General features: G+C 45.8%; 1 protein-coding gene across 2 annotated transcripts in view; it reads right to left on the bottom strand.

Moving 5' to 3' along the window:
* Positions 1-657: 657 nt before the first annotated feature.
* LOC146049909 (uncharacterized) overlaps positions 658-24,327 on the bottom strand; it is a 104,734-nt gene continuing 81,064 nt past the window's right edge. For both annotated transcript variants that reach the window (XM_083166590.1, XM_083166591.1), the window contains 2 exons: positions 18,913-19,100; positions 658-4,219 (listed from right to left, as the gene is read on the bottom strand). In XM_083166590.1, coding sequence (XP_083022716.1) covers positions 1,640-4,219; positions 18,913-19,100 — 2,768 coding nt within the window. In that variant the 3' untranslated portion in view covers positions 658-1,639. The remainder of the gene's footprint in view (positions 4,220-18,912; positions 19,101-24,327) is intronic.

Raw genomic sequence — 24,327 nt, 5'->3', positions numbered from 1 at the left:
TCGGGGGTTAACCGCAAATATTAAGTAGCACTGAAATGTATTAATGGGGAACGCAGCAGGAATCTCCGATCCCCCCTGCAGCGCCGCCGGCCACATCCCCCATAGGTTTCAATGGGGGATGTGAAGCTGCCCGATGTATCAACATCGGGCAGCCCGGCATCGCACCCCTGGGCTATCGCCATTCTGATATGGTGATAGCCTATGGGTGCACATCGCACTGCCCGAGCGGCAGTGCGGTCAGTGGGGGGGGGGGGGTGGGGGGCAGCGCGTTACCGCGCATTCGCAGACCCCCCGGCTTCCGGCTCCATTCATCGCAGGGACGGGCTCCTTTCGGAGCCCTGTCCCTACGCACAGCAGGTAATACATCCCGGTGATATCATCGATCTGGCCGGTAATATTCCGATAAATGTGCCCCCCAAGTCTTTATGTAATATAGGCGCCGTTGTCCCTGGCTTTTGCGTGCTTACTGTGTGATCCAAGAACCTGTAACCCCAGGGCATCGTGCAGGGCTGTAAACGCTGCCTTTCTCAAGGCAGAGATGACCGCACAGTTATGCCAGCTGAGTAATGTCCTGCTGTAGGGATTGGTGTGAGTCCGTGGATGTTGACCACAATTGAAGACACACTGAACTATTATTGTGACAACATCTGTTACCAAGGGTTTTCTTCTCCCTTTAATACTTTTTCATAGATGGCTCAGAATTTGTTGGGGTTTTTTGCTTGCATTAGGTCAAAAAGACGTATCCAAATCAATTTTATTAAAAATAAAAACAACTTTTATAAAAATATAAAAAATATTTGGTTTTGGTAAAACACTGCGACATTGGCCACCACCATTGTGACCATCAGAACATTGTGACCGTAGGGACTTCATCGTTTCCAGATGTCTGCTTCTCTTGGCAGCCTCTGGGGGTCCTTAGGAGATGTAAGGGGACCCCAGTGGCTGTTAATGTCTGCTGTTATGGGGTTGGGGTCTGCCGGGCTTCCTGATCAGCAGTGTGGTGCACACGATGATACCAAAGAACAAAGTTTAAAATTGTCTTTAATTAAATAGGCTGAATGCTAAAACATGTGTGATGCTAATTCAAGAAACGGATTAATCTGAGATATCACTGTAATCCAATTATTGTCTTTTCTATGGGACAACAACAACTGGGTCCAGGCCATTGAGGAAGTTCTTTAGGGTTTTCATGGGTTCTTCATTTTCGGTCACAGCCCAGGCAGCAGCACTACAGGAGACAATAGCTTTTATTTCCATCAGTTTTCCGGAGGAACGAAGCTTTGGTTCATTGCACTGTAGGGATACCAGCAAATCTGTCGCTGTATGTGCCACACGACTCCATCTTTCCCAGTCTTACCCTTTCCTAATATGGTTCTCACTCCAGTTTAATGGCAGTTACAGAACACCCCCATGTACGAGTCATGTAACCACTGCTTTGTTCTAGGTGAGTGCCCATTACAGTATACTTGGATGTACATGTATGGTGACATCACAGCTATATGTCATTGTAACCCCCTATATAGGAACCGCTCGTAATAAGAGATTATGGTGTGAGGGTCTGTAGGCAACATTGTACATGTGCAGAACACGAGGTTGTGCGGACTGGGTGGTTGACCCACTCCTGGTATATGATAGAGACTCAGAGCAGAGACTGGCGTTGCTGCTGGCACAGGTCGGCCCTGTCACCACTTGCCTGTCTCCCTAGCTGTGGCATACTGAGTCTGTTTCTGCTAGGAACTACTTTTATATAAGCATCAAGGTCTGGGCTGAGTATTCCGCAGATCGTTACAGAGTCTTCTCTTGGCCGATGATCAGCAGCGGGTAGAGACATGAAGCTGGAAGGTCTGTTTGTCCTCGTACTGGCTGATGTGATGGTGATTTTCTGGACATGGGGAGTGGGCTCAGACTTAGAACTGTCCATAATCTCATAGGAATCCCCAATACAATACGTTTGCATTCGTCTAACTGGATTTTGGGACTGCTGTCGCTCTTTAGCAAGTGCCATGGCTGTATCAAAGGATACACTGGTGGCATTACGCCAGTTGGAGCACCGTTGTGAGGTGGAGTCCCTACTGCCATCTGCAGGATTCTTTTCGGCTTTCTGTGGCCTTGTGGAGAATGATGAGGTCATATGTATTTTGCTCTTCAGCGCAGGAGGCAGCTTGGCAAACTGTGGTTTTGGTGGGACAATGGGGAAGGATTTTGCCTGCTGTACTTTGTTAGTTGTGGAAGCCAGTGACATGGCCACACTTCTGTCAGGGTATAGCCCAAGTACTGTGTTCTCTAATACAGAAGATCTTCTCTGCTCTGGGTCAGATTCATGTGGTTTATGGTCATCATGCTGGATAAAAAACTTCACATTCAAAATGTCAGAGAACCCCAAACTGGTCATCATGTCCTCACCGTCAACATCTGAAGACAGGGGAGTCTGAGGGACGTCTCTAATGCACAGCTGGTTTCCTGACATGGGCTTATGTTCTTCACTTTCCCAATGTCTTTCTCCAGATGCCTCCACCTGACTTTCTGCAGCACCATCTTTTCCTAAGATAGATATATCTGGAATATTGATTGTATCATCTACTTTCTGTTGTACACTGTGTTCTCCAGTATAGAGTATGTGCATGTTTTCCAGACTACCCTGTGGCTTTTTTTCTGCTAGAATATCCATGGGTTCCCCAGCGTATCTCACACCCTCTGATGTCCAAGACTCTAGCAGATTGTCTTTCCTGCTGTTATCTCCATAATCTGGAATTTCTACAGAAATTAAGTTTTTAACCTCAGCTTGGGCCCCCAGAATTTTGTTGCTGTTGCAAAGTCCACTACTGTGTGGGTTCTCATGACATGGGCTTTCCAGGGTAGCCTCAATATCTAAAATGTCATCCTGGCAGCAACTATTAACAGCCTGTGGTTCCTCAGAGCATGGACTTTCCAGGGTAGCCTCCTCTAGATTGTCCTCCTTACAGCAACTAACATCAGCCTGTGGTTCCTCAGGACATGGACTTTCCAGGGTAGCTTCCATATCTAGAATGTCATCCTTACAGCAACTTACATCAGCCTGTGGTTCCTCAGGACATGGACTTTCCAGGGTAGCTTCCATATCTAGAATGTCATCCTTACAGCAACTAACATCAGCCTGTGGTTCCTCAGGACATGGACTTTCCAGGGTAGCTTCCATATCTAGAATGTCATCCTTACAGCAACTAACATCAGCCTGTGATTCCTCAGGACATGGACTTTCCAGGGTAGCCTCCTCTAGATTGTCCTCCTTACAGCAACTAACATCAGCCTGTGATTCCTCAGGACATGGACTTTCCAGGGTAGCTTCCATATCTAGAATGTCATCCTTACAGCATCTAACATCAGCCTGTGGTTCCTCAGGACATGGACTTTTCATGGTAGCCTCCATATCTAGAATGTCATCCTTACAGCAACTAACATCAGCCTGTGATTCCTCAGGACATGGACTTTCCATGGTAACCTCCATATCTAGAATGTCATCCTTACAGCAAATAACATCAGCCTGTGATTCCTCAGGACATGGACTTTCCAGGGTAGCCTCCTCTAGCTTGTCATCCTTACAGCAACTACCACCACCTGGTGGTTCTTCAAGACATGGACTTTCCACAGTAGCTACAACTTCAGGATTGTCAACCTTACTGTAGAAAGGACCTTGGGATTTGCTGTAAAATGCATTTATAACTGTAGCATCCTCATCTAGATGTTCTTTGTTGCTGTAGAGAGAAATAATGGTCTGTGATTCACCACCGTCTACTTTATCATGTAGAACCGTCTGAGGTTTCATGGAACACGACCTGTTTTCTGTGGCAGCTCCTAGGTTGCAGTGCAGACTGTGAAGTGCCCCAGCTTCTGGTATGTGATTGGGTGGCCCATATGTTGTTTCCATATCTGTGTGACCATAGGATGTGTCATGGTCATGTTTTACTGTCAGTGGATCTGCATTTAATGTACTATATTTCTCATTTCCCTGGTTCTCTTCACTCTCCTGCTGCCTCTGGTGACCATCACCCACCTCAACTAAATCAACAACCAAAGGACTGAGCTCATCGTATGCGCTGAGATAAATGTCCTCTAAGCTGTCGTGTGTTTCTCTCCACTGCTGCTCCATATCCGGGCAGCCCGTTGCCATGAAGTACTTCTGTTCTGCCTCATCTTCAGTACAAGGGTCGTCTGGCGGAGGTTCCACAGAGAATTCCTCCATCTGACAATAGCAAACAGCACAAGTTCAGGATCATATAACACGTCTTCCACACAGATCTACTATATATAACACGCCTTACACACAGATCTACTGTATATATCACGCCTTCCACACAGATCTACTGTATATAACACGCCTTCCACACAGATCTACTGTATATAACACGCCTTACACACAGATCTACTATATATAACACGCCTTACACACAGATCTACTGTATATAACACGCCTTCCACACAGATCTACTGTATATAACACGCCTTCCACACAGATCTACTGTATATAACACGCCTTACACACAGATCTACTATATATAACACGCCTTACACACAGATCTACTGTATATAACACGTCTTCCACACAGATCTACTGTATACAACACGTCTTACACACAGATCTACTGTATACAACATGCCTTACACACAGATCTACTGTATACAACATGCCTTACACACAGATCTACTGAATATAACACGCCTTACACACAGATCTACTGTATATAACACGCCTTCCACACAGATCTACTGTATATAACATGTCTTACACACAGATCTACTGTATACAACATGCCTTACACACAGATCTACTGTATACAACATGCCTTACACACAGATCTACTGAATATAACACGCCTTACACACAGATCTACTGTATATAACACGCCTTCCACACAGATCTACTGTATATAACATTTCTTACACATAGATCTACTGTATATAACATTCCTTACCCATAGATCTAATGTATATAACACGCCTTACACACAGATCTAATGTATATAACACGCCTTACACACAGATCTACTGTATATAACACGTCTTACACACAGATCTAATGTATAGAACATGTCTTACACACAGATCTACTGTATACAAGACGCCTTACACACAGATCTACTGTATATAACACGCCTTACACACAGATCTAATGTATATAACACACCTTACACACAGATCTACTATATATAACACGCCTTACACACAGATCTACTATATATAACACGCCTTACACACAGATCTACTATATATAACACGCCTTACACACAGATCTACTGTATATAACACGCCTTCCACACAGATCTACTGTATATAACACGCCTTCCACACAGATCTACTGTATATAACACGCCTTACACACAAATCTACTATATATAACACGCCTTACACACAGATCTACTGTTTATAACACGTCTTACACACAGATCTAATGTATATAACATGTCTTACACACAGATCTACTGTATACAACACGTCTTACACACAGATCTACTGTATACAACATGCCTTACACACAGATCTACTGTATATAACACGCCTTCCACACAGATCTACTGTATATAACACGCCTTCCACACAGATCTACTGTATATAACATTCCTTACACATAGATCTACTGTATATAACATTCCTTACACATAGATCTAATGTATATAACACGCATTACACACAGATCTAATGTATATAACACGCCTTACACACAGATCTACTGTATATAACACGTCTTACACACAGATCTAATGTATATAACATGCCTTACACACAGATCTACTGTATATAACACGCCTTACACACAGATCTAATGTATATAACACGCCTTACACACAGATCTACTATATATAACACGCCTTACACACAGATCTACTGTATATAACACGCCTTACACACAGATCTACTGTATATAACACGTCTTACACACAAATCTAATGTATATAACATGTCTTACACACAGATCTACTGTATACAACACGCCTTACACACAGATCTACTGTATATAACACGCCTTACACACAGATCTACTGTATATAACACGCCTTCCACACAGATCTACTGTATATAACATTCCTTACACATAGATCTACTGTATATAACATTCCTTACACATAGATCTAATGTATATAACACGCCTTACACACAGATCTAATGTATATAACACGCCTTACACACAGATCTACTGTATATAACACGTCTTACACACAGATCTACTGTATACAACACGTCTTACACACAGATCTACAGTATACAACACACCTTACACACAGATCTACTGTATATAACACGCCTTACACACAGATCTACAGTATACAACACGTCTTACACACAGATCTACTGTATACAACACACCATACACACAGATCTACTGTATATAACACGCCTTACACACAGATCTACAGTATACAACACGTCTTACACACAGATCTACTGTATATAACACGCCTTACACACAGATCTACTGTATATAACACGCCTTACACACAGATCTACTGTATATAACATGCCTTACACACAGATCTACAGTATATAACATGCCTTACACATAGATCTACTATATATAACACGTGTTACACATAGATCTAATGTATATAACACGCCTTACACATAGATCTACTATATATAACATATCTTACACATATATGCTAATACAGGCGTGCACTGTAATGTTCTGCTCACCAGCCGGTGGGAGGGGCTATGTGATTTATTTTAATACAGGCGTGTACTGCGCGCTATGTGGGAGGAGCTATGTGATTTATGCTAATACAGGCCTGTACTGTAATGTTATGCTCACCAGCCAGTGGGAGTGGCACTGAGATTTATGCTAATAATACAGGAGTGTACTGTAATGTTATGCTACCAGCCAGTGGGAGGGGCACTGAGATGTATGCTAATAATACAGGAGTGAACTGTAATGTTATACTACCAGCCAGTGGGAGGGGCACTGAGATGTATGCTAATAATTCAGGAGTGTACTGTAATGTTATGCTACCAGCCAGTGGGAGGGGCACTGAGATTTATGCTAATAATACAGGAGTGTACTGTAATGTTATACTACCAGACAGTGGGAGGGGCACTGAGATTTATGCTAATAATACAGATGTATACTGTAATGTTATGCTCACCAGCCAGTGGGAGGGGCTCTGAGATTTATGCTAATAATACAGGTGTGTACTGTAATGTTATGCTCACCAGCCAGTGGGAGGGGCACTGAGATTTATGCTAATAATACAGGAGTGTACTGTAATGTTATGCTACCAGCCAGTGGGATGGGCACTGAGATTTATGCTAATAATACAGGAGTGTACTGTAATGTTATGCTCACCAGCCAGTGGGAGGGGCACTGAGATTTATGCTAATAATACAGGTGTGTACTGTAATGTTATACTACCAGCCAGTGGGAGGGACACTGAGATTTATGCTAATAATACAGGTGTGTACTGTAATGTTATACTACCAGCCAGTGGGAGGGGCACTGAGATTTATGCTAATAATACAGGAGTGTACTGTAATGTTATGCTACCAACCAGTGGGAGGGGCACTGAGATTTATGCTAATAATACAGGTGTGTACTGTAATGTTATACTACCAGCCAGTGGGAGGGGCACTGAGATTTATGCTAATTATACAGGAGTGTACTGTAATGTTATGCTCACCAGCCAGTGGGAGGGGCACTGAGATTTATGCTAATAATACAGGAGTGTACTGTAATGTTATGCTCACCAGCCAGTGGGAGGGGCACTGAGATGTATGCTAATAATACAGGAGTGTACTGTAATGTTATGCTCACCAGCCAGTGGGAGGGGCACTGAGATTTATGCTAATAATACAGGAGTGTACTGTAATGTTATGCTACCAGGCAGTGGGAGGGGCACTGAGATTTATGCTAATAATACAGGAGTGTACTGTAATGTTATGCTACCAGCCAGTGGGAGGGGCACTGAGATTTATGCTAATAATACAGGAGTGTACTGTAATGTTATGCTACCAGCCAGTGGGAGGGGCACTGAGATTTATGCTAATAATACAGGTGTGTACTGTAATGTTATACTACCAGCCAGTGGGAGGGGCACTGAGATTTATGCTAATAATACAGGCGTGTACTGTTATGTTATGCTCACCAGCCAGTGGGAGGGGCACTGAGATTTATGCTAATAATACAGGAGTGTACTGTAATGTTATGCTACCAACCAGTGGGAGGGGCACTGAGATTTATGCTAATAATACAGGTGTGTACTGTAATGTTATACTACCAGCCAGTGGGAGGGGCACTGAGATTTATGCTAATTATACAGGAGTGTACTGTATTGTTATGCTCACCAGCCAGTGGGAGGGGCACTGAGATTTATGCTAATAATACAGGAGTGTACTGTAATGTTATGCTCACCAGCCAGTGGGAGGGGCACTGAGATGTATGCTAATAATACAGGAGTGTACTGTAATGTTATGCTGACCAGCCAGTGGGAGGGGCACTGAGATGTATGCTAATAATACAGGAGTGTACTGTAATGTTATGCTCACCAGCCAGTGGGAGGGGCACTGAGATTTATGCTAATAATACAGGAGTGTACTGTAATGTTATGCTACCAGGCAGTGGGAGGGGCGCTGAGATTTATGCTAATAATACAGGAGTGTACTGTAATGTTATGCTACCAGCCAGTGGGAGGGGCGCTGAGATTTATGCTAATAATACAGGAGTGTACTGTAATGTTATGCTACCAGCCAGTGGGAGGGGCACTGAGATTTATGCTAATAATACAGGTGTGTACTGTAATGTTATGCTACCAGCCAGTGGGAGGGGCACTGAGATTTATGCTAATAATACAGGTGTGTACTGTAATGTTATGCTACCAGCCAGTGGGAGGGGCACTGAGATTTATGCTAATAATACAGGAGTGTACTGTAATGTTATGCTACCAGCCAGTGGGAGGGGCACTGAGATTTATGCTAATAATACAGGAGTGTACTGTAATGTTATGCTACCAGCCAGTGGGAGGGGCACTGAGATTTATGCTAATAATACAGGAGTGTACTGTTATGTTATGCTACCAGCCAGTGGGAGGGGCACTGAGATTTATGCTAATAATACAGGAGTGTACTGTAATGTTATGCTACCAGCCAGTGGGAGGGGCACTGAGATTTATGCTAATAATACAGGAGTGTACTACCAGCCAGTGGGAGGGGCACTGAGATTTATGCTAATAATACAGGTGTGTACTGTGATGTTATACTACCAGCCAGTGGGAGGGGCACTGAGATTTATGCTAATAATACAGGTGTGTACTGTAATGTTATACTACCAGCCAGTGGGAGGGGCACTGAGATTTATGTTTATAATACAGGTGTGTACTGTAATGTTATACTACCAGCATGTGGGAGGGGCACTGAGATTTATGCTAATAATACAGGAGTGTACTGTAATGTTATACTACCAGCCATTGGGAGTCCACTGAGATTTATGCTAATAATACAGGAGTGTACTGTAATGTTATACTACCAGCCAGTGGGAGGGGCACTGAGATTTATGCTAATAATACAGGTGTGTACTGTAATGGTATACTACCAGCCAGTGGGAGGGGCACTGAGATTTATGCTAATAATACAGGAGTGTACTGTAATGTAATACTACCAGCCAGTGGGAGGGACACTGAGATTTATGCTAATAATACAGGAGTGTACTGTAATGTTATACTACCAGCCAGTGGGAGTGGCACTGAGATTTATGCTAATAATACAGGAGTGTACTGTATTGTTATGCTCACCAGCCAGTGGGAGGGGCACTGAGATTTATGCTAATAATACAGGAGTGTACTGTAATGTTATGCTCACCAGCCAGTGGGAGGGGCACTGAGATTTATGCTAATAATACAGGTGTGTACTGTAATGTTATACTAACAGCCAGTGGGGAGGGGCACTGAGATTTATGCTAATAATACAGGAGTGTACTGTAATGTTATACTACCAGCCAGTGGGAGGGGCACTGAGATTTATGCTAATAATACAGGAGTGTACTGTAATGTTATGCTACCAGCCAGTGGGAGGGGCACTGAGATTTATGCTAATAATACAGGTGTGTACTGTAATGTTATGCTACCAGCCAGTGGGAGGGGCACTGAGATTTATGCTAATAATACAGGTGTGTACTGTAATGTTATACTACCAGCCAGTGGGAGGGGCACTGAGATTTATGCTAATAATACAGGAGTGTACTGTAATGTTATACTACCAGCCAGTGGGAGGGGCACTGAGATTTATGCTAATAATACAGGTGTACTGTAATGTTATACTCACCAGCCAGTGGGAGGGGCACTGAGATTTATGCTAATAATACAGGTGTACTGTAATGTTATGCTACCAGCCAGTGGGAGGGGCACTGAGATTTATGCTAATAATACAGGAGTGTACTGTAATGTTATGCTACCAACCAGTGGGAGGGGCACTGAGATTTATGCTAATAATACAGGAGTGTACTGTAATGTTATACTACCAGCCAGTGGGAGGGGCACTGAGATTTATGCTAATAATACAGGTGTGTACTGTAATGTTATGCTACCAGCCAGTGGGAGGGGCACTGAGATTTATGCTAATAATACAGGAGTGTACTGTAATGTTACGCTACCAGCCAGTGGGAGGGACACTGAGATTTATGCTAATAATACAGGAGTGTACTGTAATGTTACGCTACCAGCCAGTGGGCGGGGCACTGAGATTTATGCTAATAATACAGGAGTGTACTGTAATGTTATGCTACCAACCAGTGGGAGGGGCACTGAGATTTATGCTAATAATACAGGAGTGTACTGTAATGTTATACTACCAGCCAGTGGGAGTGGCACTGAGATTTATGCTAATAATACAGGAGTGTACTGTATTGTTATGCTCACCAGCCAGTGGGAGGGGCACTGAGATTTATGCTAATAATACAGGAGTGTACTGTAATGTTATGCTACCAGCCAGTGGGAGGGGCACTGAGATTTATGCTAATAATACAGGAGTGTACTGTAATGTTATGCTACCAGCCAGTGGGAGGGGCACTGAGATTTATGCTAATAATACAGGAGTGTACTGTTATGTTATGCTACCAGCCAGTGGGAGGGGCACTGAGATTTATGCTAATAATACAGGAGTGTACTGTAATGTTATGCTACCAGCCAGTGGGAGGGGCACTGAGATTTATGCTAATAATACAGGAGTGTACTGTAATGTTATGCTACCAGCCAGTGGGAGGGGCACTGAGATTTATGCTAATAATACAGGAGTGTACTACCAGCCAGTGGGAGGGGCACTGAGATTTATGCTAATAATACAGGTGTGTACTGTAATGTTATACTACCAGCCAGTGGGAGGGGCACTGAGATTTATGCTAATAATACAGGTGTGTACTGTAATGTTATACTACCAGCCAGTGGGAGGGGCACTGAGATTTATGCTTATAATACAGGTGTGTACTGTAATGTTATACTACCAGCCAGTGGGAGGGGCACTGAGATTTATGCTAATAATACAGGAGTGTACTGTAATGTTATACTACCAGCCAGTGGGAGGGGCACTGAGATTTATGCTAATAATACAGGTGTGTACTGTAATGTTATACTACCAGCCAGTGGGAGGGGCACTGAGATTTATGCTAATAATACAGGTGTGTACTGTAATGGTATACTACCAGCCAGTGGGAGGGGCACTGAGATTTATGCTAATAATACAGGAGTGTACTGTAATGTAATACTACCAGCCAGTGGGAGGGGCACTGAGATTTATGCTAATAATACAGGAGTGTACTGTAATGTAATACTACCAGCCAGTGGGAGGGGCACTGAGATTTATGCTAATAATACAGGAGTGTACTGTAATGTTATGCTACCAGCCAGTGGGAGGGGCACTGAGATTTATGCTAATAATACAGGAGTGTACTGTAATGTTATGCTACCAGCCAGTGGGAGGGGCACTGAGATTTATGCTAATAATACAGGAGTGTACTGTAATGTTATGCTACCAGCCAGTGGGAGGGGCACTGAGATTTATGCTAATAATACAGGTGTGTACTGTAATGTTATACTACCAGCCAGTGGGAGGGGCACTGAGATTTATGCTAATAATACAGGTGTGTACTGTAATGTTATGCTACCAGCCAGTGGGAGGGGCACTGAGATTTATGCTAATAATACAGGAGTGTACTGTAATGTTATGCTACCAGCCAGTGGGAGGGGCACTGAGATTTATGCTAATAATACAGGAGTGTACTGTAATGTTATGCTACCAGCCAGTGGGAGGGGCACTGAGATTTATGCTAATAATACAGGAGTGTACTGTAATGTTATGCTACCAGCCAGTGGGAGGGGCACTGAGATTTATGCTAATAATACAGGAGTGTACTGTAATGTTATGCTACCAGCCAGTGGGAGGGGCACTGAGATTTATGCTAATAATACAGGAGTGTACTGTAATGTTATGCTACCAGCCAGTGGGAGGGGCACTGAGATTTATGCTAATAATACAGGAGTGTACTGTAATGTTATGCTACCAGCCAGTGGGAGGGGCACTGAGATTTATGCTAATAATACAGGAGTGTACTGTAATGTTATACTACCAGCCAGTGGGAGGGGCACTGAGATTTATGCTAATAATACAGGAGTGTACTGTAATGTTATGCTCACCAGCCAGTGGGAGGGGCACTGAGATTTATGCTAATAATACAGGAGTGTACTGTAATGTTATGCTACCAACCAGTGGGAGGGGCACTGAGATTTATGCTAATAATACAGGAGTGTACTGTAATGTTATGCTACCAGCCAGTGGGAGGGGCACTGAGATTTATGCTAATAATACAGGTGTGTACTGTAATGTTATGCTAACAGCCAGTGGGGAGGGGCACTGAGATTTATGCTAATAATACAGGAGTGTACTGTAATGTTATACTACCAGCCAGTGGGAGGGGCACTGAGATTTATGCTAATAATACAGGTGTGTACTGTAATGTTATACTAACAGCCAGTGGGGAGGGGCACTGAGATTTATGCTAATAATACAGGAGTGTACTGTAATGTTATACTACCAGCCAGTGGGGAGGGGCACTGAGATTTATGCTAATAATACAGGAGTGTACTGTAATGTTATACTACCAGCCAGTGGGAGGGGCACTGAGATTTATGCTAATAATACAGGTGTGTACTGTAATGTTATACTACCAGCCAGTGGGAGGGGCACTGAGATTTATGCTAATAATACAGGTGTGTACTGTAATGTTATACTACCAGCCAGTGGGAGGGGCACTGAGATTTATGCTAATAATACAGGAGTGTACTGTAATGTTATACTACCAGCCAGTGGGAGGGGCACTGAGATTTATGCTAATAATACAGGAGTGTACTGTAATGTTATACTCACCAGCCAGTGGGAGGGGCACTGAGATTTATGCTAATACAGGAGTGTACTGTAATGTTATGCTACCAGCCAGTGGGAGGGGCACTGAGATTTATGCTAATAATACAGGAGTGTACTGTAATGTTATGCTACCAACCAGTGGGAGGGGCACTGAGATTTATGCTAATAATACAGGAGTGTACTGTAATGTTATACTACCAGCCAGTGGGAGGGGCACTGAGATTTATGCTAATAATACAGGTGTGTACTGTAATGTTATACTACCAGCCAGTGGGAGGGGCACTGAGATTTATGCTAATAATACAGGAGTGTACTGTAATGTTATGCTACCAGCCAGTGGGAGGGACACTGAGATTTATGCTAATAATACAGGAGTGTACTGTAATGTTATGCTACCAGCCAGTGGGAGGGGCACTGAGATTTATGCTAATAATACAGGAGTGTACTGTAATGTTATGCTACCAACCAGTGGGAGGGGCACTGAGATTTATGCTAATAATACAGGAGTGTACTGTAATGTTATACTACCAGCCAGTGGGAGTGGCACTGAGATTTATGCTAATAATACAGGAGTGTACTGTAATGTTATACTACCAGCCAGTGAGAGGGACACTGAGATTTATGCTAATAATACAGGTGTGTACTGTGTTATACTACCAGCCAGTGGGAGGGGCACTGAGATTTATGCTAATAATACAGGAGTGTACTGTAATGTTATACTACCAGCCAGTAGGAGTGGCACTGAGATTTATGCTAATAATACAGGAGTGTACTGTATTGTTATGCTCACCAGCCAGTGGGAGGGGCACTGAGATTTATGCTAATAATACAGGAGTGTACTGTAATGTTATGCTACCAGCCAGTGGGAGGGGCACTGAGATTTATGCTAATAATACAGGTGTGTACTGTAATGTTATACTACCAGCCAGTGGGAGGGGCACTGAGATTTATGCTAATAATACAGGTGTGTACTGTAATGTTATGCTCACCAGCCAGTGGGAGGGGCACTGAGATTTATGCTAATAATACAGGAGTGTACTGTAATGTTATGCTACCAGCCAGTGGGAGGGGCACTGAGATTTATGCTAATAATACAGGAGTGTACTGTAATGTTATGCTACCAGCCAGTGGGAGGGGCACTGAGATTTATGCTAATAATACAGGAGTGTACTGTAATGTTATGCTACCAGCCAGTGGGAGGGGCACTGAGATTTATGCTAATAATACAGGAGTGTACTGTAATGTTATGCTACCAGCCAGTGGGAGGGGCACTGAGATTTATGCTAATAATACAGGAGTGTACTGTAATGTTATGCTACCAACCAGTGGGAGGGGCACTGAGATTTATGCTAATAATACAGGAGTGTACTGTAATGTTATACTACCAGCCAGTGGGAGTGGCACTGAGATTTATGCTAATAATACAGGAGTGTACTGTAATGTTATGCTCACCAGCCAGTGGGAGGGGCACTGAGATTTATGCTAATGGTACTTCTTTACTTTCACGGCGCCACTAGATAGGACAGATAGGACAGATAGGACAGATAGGACAGATAAGATAGGATACGATTTGTATGCGATTTGACATAAGATATCGCATAAGATATAGGATAAGATTTACTATCCATTTCATTACCCCACTATCCACTAGGGCGTGGAGTGAGAATAGAATAGTGTGGCGAGCGCAGCGAGCCACCGAGCCCGAAGCGTGGCGAGCGCAGCGAGCCCCGCGAGGGGACACGGAATGTATTTTATGGAATTGCATGCAAATGGCATGCGATATTGGGGACTTGCTTTCAAACAACATCCGTGTCCCCTCGCGGGGCTCGCTGCGCTCGCCACGCTTCGGGCTCGGTGGCTCGCTGCGCTCGCCACACTATTCTATTCTCACTCCACGCCCTAGTGGATAGTGGGGTAATGAAATGGATAGTAAATCTTATCCTATATCTTATGCGATATCTTATGTCAAATCGCATACAAATCGTATCCTATCTAGTATCCTATCTGTCCTATCCTATATCTTATGCGATATCTTATGTCAAATCGCATACAAATCGTATCCTATCTAGTATCCTATCTGTCCTATCTAGAGTGGCGCCGTGAAAGTAAAGAAGTACCATGCTAATAATACAGGAGTGTACTGTAATGTTATGCTACCAACCAGTGGGAGGGGCACTGAGATTTATGCTAATAATACAGGAGTGTACTGTAATGTTATACTACCAGCCAGTGGGAGGGGCACTGAGATTTATGCTAATAATATAGGTGTGTACTGTAATGTTATACTAACAGCCAGTGGGGAGGGGCACTGAGATTTATGCTAATAATACAGGAGTGTACTGTAATGTTATACTACCAGCCAGTGGGAGGGGCACTGAGATTTATGCTAATAATACAGGTGTGTACTGTAATGTTATACTAACAGCCAGTGGGGAGGGGCACTGAGATTTATGCTAATAATACAGGAGTGTACTGTAATGTTATACTACCAGCCAGTGGGAGGGGCACTGAGATTTATGCTAATAATACAGGAGTGTACTGTAATGTTATACTACCAGCCAGTGGGTTGGGGCACTGAGATTTATGCTAATAATACAGGTGTGTACTGTAATGTTATACTACCAGCCAGTGGGAGGGGCACTGAGATTTATGCTAATAATACAGGAGTGTACTGTAATGTTATACTACCAGCCAGTGGGAGGGGCACTGAGATTTATGCTAATAATACAGGAGTGTACTGTAATGTTATACTCACCAGCCAGTGGGAGGGGCACTGAGATTTATGCTAATACAGGAGTGTACTGTAATGTTATACTACCAGCCAGTGGGAGGGGCACTGAGATTTATGCTAATAATACAGGAGTGTACTGTAATGTTATACTACCAGCCAGTGGGAGGGGCACTGAGATTTATGCTAATAATACAGGAGTGTACTGTAATGTTATACTACCAGCCAGTGGGAGGGGCACTGAGATTTATGCTAATAATACAGGAGTGTACTGTAATGTTATACTACCAGCCAGTGGGAGTGGCACTGAGATTTATGCTAATAATACAGGAGTGTACTGTAATGTTATACTACCAGCCAGTGGGAGTGGCACTGAGATTTATGCTAATAATACAGGAGTGTACTGTAATGTTATACTACCAGCCAGTGGGAGGGGCACTGAGATTTATGCTAATAATACAGGTGTGTACTGTAATGTTATGCTACCAGCCAGTGGGAGGGGCACTGAGATTTATGCTAATAATACAGGAGTGTACTGTAATGTTATACTACCAGCCAGTGGGAGGGGCACTGAGATTTATGCTAATAATACAGGAGTGTACTGTAATGTTATACTACCAGCCAGTGGGAGGGGCACTGAGATTTATGCTAATAATACAGGAGTGTACTGTAATGTTATGCTACCAACCAGTGGGAGGGGCACTGAGATTTATGCTAATAATACAGGAGTGTACTGTAATGTTATACTACCAGCCAGTGGGAGGGGCACTGAGATTTATGCTAATAATATAGGTGTGTACTGTAATGTTATACTAACAGCCAGTGGGGAGGGGCACTGAGATTTATGCTAATAATACAGGAGTGTACTGTAATGTTATACTACCAGCCAGTGGGAGGGGCACTGAGATTTATGCTAATAATACAGGTGTGTACTGTAATGTTATACTAACAGCCAGTGGGGAGGGGCACTGAGATTTATGCTAATAATACAGGAGTGTACTGTAATGTTATACTACCAACCAGTGGGAGGGGCACTGAGATTTATGCTAATAATACAGGAGTGTACTGTAATGTTATACTACCAGCCAGTGGGTTGGGGCACTGAGATTTATGCTAATAATACAGGTGTGTACTGTAATGTTATGCTACCAGCCAGTGGGAGGGGCACTGAGATTTATGCTAATAATACAGGTGTGTACTGTAATGTTATACTACCAGCCAGTGGGAGGGGCACTGAGATTTATGCTAATAATACAGGAGTGTACTGTAATGTTATTCTACCAGCCAGTGGGAGGGGCACTGAGATTTATGCTAATAATACAGGAGTGTACTGTAATGTTATACTCACCAGCCAGTGGGAGGGGCACTGAGATTTATGCTAATACAGGAGTGTACTGTAATGTTATACTACCAGCCAGTGGGAGGGGCACTGAGATTTATGCTAATAATACAGGAGTGTACTGTAATGTTATACTACCAGCCAGTGGGAGGGGCACTGAGATTTATGCTAATAATACAGGAGTGTACTGTAATGTTATACTACCAGCCAGTGGGAGTGGCACTGAGATTTATGCTAATAATACAGGAGTGTACTGTAATGTTATGCTACCAGCCAGTGGGAGGGGCACTGAGATTTATGCTAATAATACAGGTGTGTACTGTAATGTTATGCTACCAGCCAGTGGGAGGGGCACTGAGATTTATGCTAATAATACAGGAGTGTACTGTAATGTTATACTACCAGCCAGTGGGAGGGGCACTGAGATTTATGCTAATAATACAGGAGTGTACTGTAATGTTATACTACCAGACAGTGGGAGGGGCACTGAGATTTATGCTAATAATACAGGTGTGTACTGTAATGTTATGCTACCAGCCAGTGGGAGGGGCACTGAGATTTATGCTAATAATACAGGAGTGTACTGTAATGTTATGCTACCAGCCAGTGGGAGGGGCACTGAGATTTATGCTAATAATACAGGAGTGTTCTGTAATGTTATGCTACCAGCCAGTGGGAGCCAGTGAGAAGTCACCATACCAAGTGCACCCCACTGGTACTGACTGTCAGCTCTTATGGTTTCCTCCAGCGCAGAATGTACTGGAGGGAGGAGAATGTATAACATGTGATATGATCTCAGCAGGAGAAGAGGGACAGTAACATGGTGGGACGCTGGTTACAGATGATATATAGGAGAAGTAAGAGCTGCCATAATGGGTATGGCTCATTAGATCGCCAGCAAGTAGGTCGAAAAACATTAGGTCGACTCGACACCATTAGGTTGACATGGCTTAAGGTTGACATGATTTAAGGTCAACATGCAGAAAGGTCGACATAGGTTAGGTTGAAAGGGTCAGTAGGTCGACATAAGTAAGGTCGATATGGGTTATTAGGTCAACATGGGTAAGTTCGACAGGGTTATTAGGTTGACAGGGTCATTAGGTCGACATGGGTAAGGTCGACAGGGTCATTAGGTCCACATGGGTAAGGCCGACAGGGTTATTAGGTCGACATGGCTAAGGTTGACAGTGAAAAAGTCACCCGAAACACTACCACGTAGCACCGCGTCCCCTCGCTGCGCTCGCCATGCTTCAGGCAGACTATTTTATTCTCCCACCTCGCCCTAGTGGATGGGGCATGAAATACCACCTGTTGGCACATGTCGGCTCAAAAAACAGTAAAAAAAACCATGTTGACCTATGGACCCTGTCGACCTAAAGTCATGTTGACCTTCCTTCATGTCGACCTAGTGGTGTCGACACAATGGCCGTATCCCGCCATGATGTATATTCTCTCAGTAATAATAATGGAGCCTTGCCTGCATTTCCCTCCGCAGGTCATACTCCAGTATTTCCCCAGCCACAGAATACTCGGCCATCTTGGAACCCAACATCTCCTCCTCAGCGCTGGTCTCTGGGCTGTCCAGGAAAGAGAAGGTGTCCTGGACCTCGCATAAGAGGCGATTGTTCTCCGTTTTTGGGTCAGGCTCCTCTCTGATGCTGGAGGCTGGGAATGTGAGACAGGAGCCACCATTAGATGATACAGTAATAGTGGGAGACACATATGGGCCACGCCATGGACACGTCACAGGCTCATCACTGACCACTAGGACTCAGTATCGTTACTGATGTGCGATCATTAATGACCCCCAGCTGGACATGCAGGTCAATATACAGTATATATAGTCAATGACCTGCATCGTCCGCGGGCACCTATATAGTTTAACGATATCGTTCAATGTGTACACTCGACATCGGCAAACTGTGGACAATATTGTTAATTAGCACAGAGTGGTGTTTATGAAGCCACAAACCTGCTCACAGTGATGCCAGTGATTGTTGCTGAGAATTTATGGTATAACCCTAGTATCTAACAATGACCAATATCAGCAGTGTCATAGATGGCTTCTGCCTAGGATCCATGGGCACTACTCTACCCTCCCCTGGCTGCCCTCCCACCTATCTACCATCTCCTGGCTGTCCTCCCACCTATCTACACTCTCCTGGCTGTCCTCCCACCTATCTACACTCTCCTGGCTGTCCTCCCACCTATCTACCATCTCCTGCTGTCCTCCCATCTATATACCATCTCCTGGCTGTCCTCCCATCTATATACCATCTCCTGGCTGTCCTCCCATCTATATACCATCTCCTGGCTGTCCTCCCACCTATCTACACTCTCCTGGCTGTCCTCCCACCTATCTACCATCTCCTGGCTGTCCTCCCACCTATCTACACTCTCCTGGCTGTCCTCCCACCTATCTACCATCTCCTGGCTGTCCTCCCACCTATCTACCATCTCCTGGCTGTCCTCCCACCTATCTACCATCTCCTGGCTGTCCTCCCACCTATCTACCATCTCCTGGCTGTCCTCCCACCTATCTACCCTTTCCTGGCTCTCCTCCCACCTATCTACACTCTCCTGGCTGTCCTCCCACCTATCTACACTCTCCTGGCTGTCCTCTAACCTATCTACCATCTCCTGGCTGTCCTCCCACCTATCTACCATCTCCTGGCTGTCCTCCCACCTATCTACCCTTTCCTGGCTCTCCTCCCACCTATCTACACTCTCCTGGCTGTCCTCCCACCTATCTACCATCACCTGGCAGTCCTCCCACCTATCTACCATCTCCTGGCTGTCCTCCCACCTATCTACCATCTCCTGCCTGTCCTCCCACCTATCTACCATCTCCTGGCTGTCCTCCCACCAATCTACCCTCTCCTGGCTGTCCTCCCACCTATCTACACTATCCTGGCTGTCCTCCCACCTATCTACACTCTCCTGGCTGTCCTCCCACCTATATACCATCTCCTGGCTGTCCTCCCACCTATCTACCCTTTCCTGGCTGTCCTCCCACCTATCTACACTCTCCTGGCTGTCCTCCCACCTATATACCATCTCCTGGCTGTCCTCCCACCTATCTACCCTTTCCTGGCTGTCCTCCCACCTATCTACACTCTCCTGGCTGTCCTCCCACCTATCTACACTCTCCTGGCTGTCCTCCCACCAATCTACACTCTCCTGGCTGTCCTCCCACCAATCTACACTCTCCTGGCTGTCCTCCCACCTATCTACCATCACCTGGCAGTCCTCCCACCTATCTACCATCTCCTGGCAGTCCTCCCACCTATCTACCATCTCCTGGCTGTCCTCCCACCTATCTACCATCTCCTGGCTGTCCTCCCACCTATCTACCATCTCCTGGCTGTCCTCCCACCTATCTACCCTTTCCTGGCTCTCCTCCCACCTATCTACACTCTCCTGGCTGTCCTCCCACCTATCTACACTCTCCTGGCTGTCCTCCAACCTATCTACCATCTCCTGGCTGTCCTCCCACCTATCTACCATCTCCTGGCTGTCCTCCCACCTATCTACCCTTTCCTGGCTCTCCTCCCACCTATCTACACTCTCCTGGCTGTCCTCCCACCTATCTACACTCTCCTGGCTGTCCTCCCACCTATCTACCATCACCTGGCAGTCCTCCCACCTATCTACCATCTCCTGGCTGTCCTCCCACCTATCTACCATCTCCTGCCTGTCCTCCCACCTATCTACCATCTCCTGGCTGTCCTCCCACCAATCTACCCTCTCCTGGCTGTCCTCCCACCTATCTACACTATCCTGGCTGTCCTCCCACCTATCTACACTCTCCTGGCTGTCCTCCCACCTATATACCATCTCCTGGCTGTCCTCCCACCTATCTACCCTTTCCTGGCTGTCCTCCCACCTATCTACACTCTCCTGGCTGTCCTCCCACCTATATACCATCTCCTGGCTGTCCTCCCACCTATCTACCCTTTCCTGGCTGTCCTCCCACCTATCTACACTCTCCTGGCTGTCCTCCCACCTATCTACACTCTCCTGGCTGTCCTCCCACCAATCTACACTCTCCTGGCTGTCCTCCCACCAATCTACACTCTCCTGGCTGTCCTCCCACCTATCTACCATCACCTGGCAGTCCTCCCACCTATCTACCATCTCCTGGCAGTCCTCCCACCTATCTACCATCTCCTGGCTGTCCTCCCACCTATCTACACTCTCCTGGCTGTCCTCCCACCTATATACCCTCTCCTGTCTGTCCTCCCACCTATCTACCCTCTCCTGTCTGTCCTCCCACCTATCTACCCTCTCCTGTCTGTCCTCCCACCTATCTACCCTCTCCTGTCTGTCCTCCCACCTATCTACCCTCTCCTGTCTGTCCTCCCACCTATCTACCATCTTCTGGCTGTCCTCCGACCTATCTACACTCTCCTGGCTGTCCTCCCACCTATCTACCATCTCCTGGCTGTCCTCCCACCTATCTACCATATCCTGGCTGTCCTCCCACCTATCTACCATCTCCTGGCTCTCCTCCCACCTATCTACCCTCTCCTGGCTCTCCTCCCACCTATCTACCCTCTCCTGGCTGTCCTCCCACCTCTCTACCCTCTACTGGCTGTTCTCCCACCTATCTACCCTCTCCTTGCTGTCCTCCCACCTATCTACCCTCTCCTTGCTGTCCTCCCACCTATCCACCATCTCCTGGCTGTCCTCCCTACTATCTACCCTCTCCTGGCTCTCCTCCCACCTATCTACCATCTCCTGGCTGTCCTCCCAACTATCTACCCTCTCCTGGCTGTCCTCCCACCTATCTACCCTCTCCTTGCTGTCCTCCCACCTATCTACCCTCTCCTTGCTGTCCTCCCACCTATCTACCCTCTCCTGGCTGTCCTCCTACCTATCTACCCTCTCCTGGCTGTCCTCCTACCTATCTACCCTCTTCTGGCTGTCCTCCCACCTATCCGACCATTCCTTTTGTCTTCTCTTATGCCCCATCTAGCACTAACAGTATGTGCCCCCAAGGTTCTTTTCTGAGAGATCTACTGTTCAATCTTTATATGTCCTATTTACAGTAGGTGAGCTCAATCGCTCTCACTGGCACCCGTGGTGCTTCACCTGTCCGTATATCCACTGGCAACCGCACTGCGTCACATGTCCTCACCCCCACTGGCTTCCGCACTACATCACCTGTCCTCATACTCAGTGGCACCTGCACTATGTCACCTGTCCTCATCCCAAGTGCCACCCGCACTACGTCACCTGTCCTTATCCCCAGTGGCACCCGCACTGAGTCACCTGTCCTCATACCCAGCGGCACCTGCACTGCATCACCTGTCCTCATATCCGCTGATATCAGCAGTACACTTCCTTAGTGTCACCATCTGTCCTCATCCTTAGTGTCACCTGCCCTGCATCACCTGTCCTCATCGCCAGTGTCAACTGCACTGTGTCACCGGTCCTTAGCCCCGCTGTTACCCGCACAGGTCCGCCAAGAGAAATCCTGGGCCCTGGTACCAACAACTTCCTGGGTCCCCCATAGACAGAGCTCCTCTGCGGACCTGTTGTTACGCCACTGCTTCCAAGGTGGATACAGGGACAAAAATTTACACCATAATGTCTATTACACATGTCACACACCCATTACATATTATACCACATGCCATAGAGCTCATTACATGTTATGCCACACACCATAGTGGGCAGTACACATTATGCCATACACCGTAATACCTCTTACATATTATACCACATGCCATAATGCCCATTACACGTTATGCCACACACCGTAGTGGACAGTACACATTATGCCATACACCGTAATACCTATTGTCACACCAGGGGTCTGAGTCGACGAGACTGAGACCTCTGGTGGGGACCTGGACCGGTACCTGAACCGGGGAGGTTGGAGAGGACCCTTACGCATAGAATGCGTGACAGTGCACCCGAAGCCAATGAACAGTCAGTGGTAAAATACAACCGAGTTTTATTAGCAGATGGTTGTAATACACAGGCAGTAAAGTATGCAGATGATATAGTACAGTGTATGTAGATAGCGATACTTTACAGCTGGATGATGATGTGGTATCGATGGTGGAACATCGGATCCGGAATATCGGATATGGAGTGGAGACTGTGGGTCCGGAATGACGGACGGAAACTGGAAGTAGGAGATCCGGAATATCGGACTTTAATGACGATGATGGAACATCGATGGTGAGCGATGATGGAACATCGGAAGGACCAGAGTCCCGGAGCTAGGCTTGAGTGCTGGGCTGTAGAAGCAGGATCGCAGGAGATGGAATAACCTGGAACTTCACAGGAGATGGAATGCCTGGAGTACACTGCAGCATAGGAGAAACAACACCAGCAGGAATACACTTGCACAGAGACAAGGACAGCTGAACACACACTGGAGACAACTGAAGCACTAGCAATGGTTCTGAGAGCTCCCTGCATACTTATACCCACCGGGTGGCCAGGATTGGCCGGGCAGGTATGACAGGGAGATCAGAACCAACAGGATTGGACAGAGCAAACATGTGACTGGGAAAAACATGGCAGCCCCCATGTCTGCTATGGCGGGAAAGAGTGTTTGTGCACGCCATGCTTGTGACTGGGAGCAATGGCGGCAGACAGACGGATTGCCGTGCACTGGGCACTGTCACTGGGAGTCAGGATAGCGGTGCGCCGCGCAGCCGCGGACTCAGCAGCGCTGAGAGGACTGGAGGATGGCAGCAGTGATGGCGCACGGCAGACAGGACGCCGGCAGGGATGACATCTGAACCGCAAGCTGAGCCTGCGGAGGCACTTAGCCGGTAAGATAGTCTGTCTAAGAGCTCGGATCGTGACAGGGTGGCCCCAGGACACCTTTTAGGCTTGCGGGGAAACTTAGAGTGGAACGCCCGGATAAGTC

Source organism: Crinia signifera, chromosome 12 (genome assembly GCF_055691185.1).
Source record: "Crinia signifera chromosome 12, ASM5569118v1, whole genome shotgun sequence".
Classification (NCBI taxonomy): Eukaryota; Metazoa; Chordata; class Amphibia; order Anura; family Myobatrachidae; genus Crinia; species Crinia signifera.
This window is presented reverse-complemented; position numbering and strand designations above follow the sequence as displayed.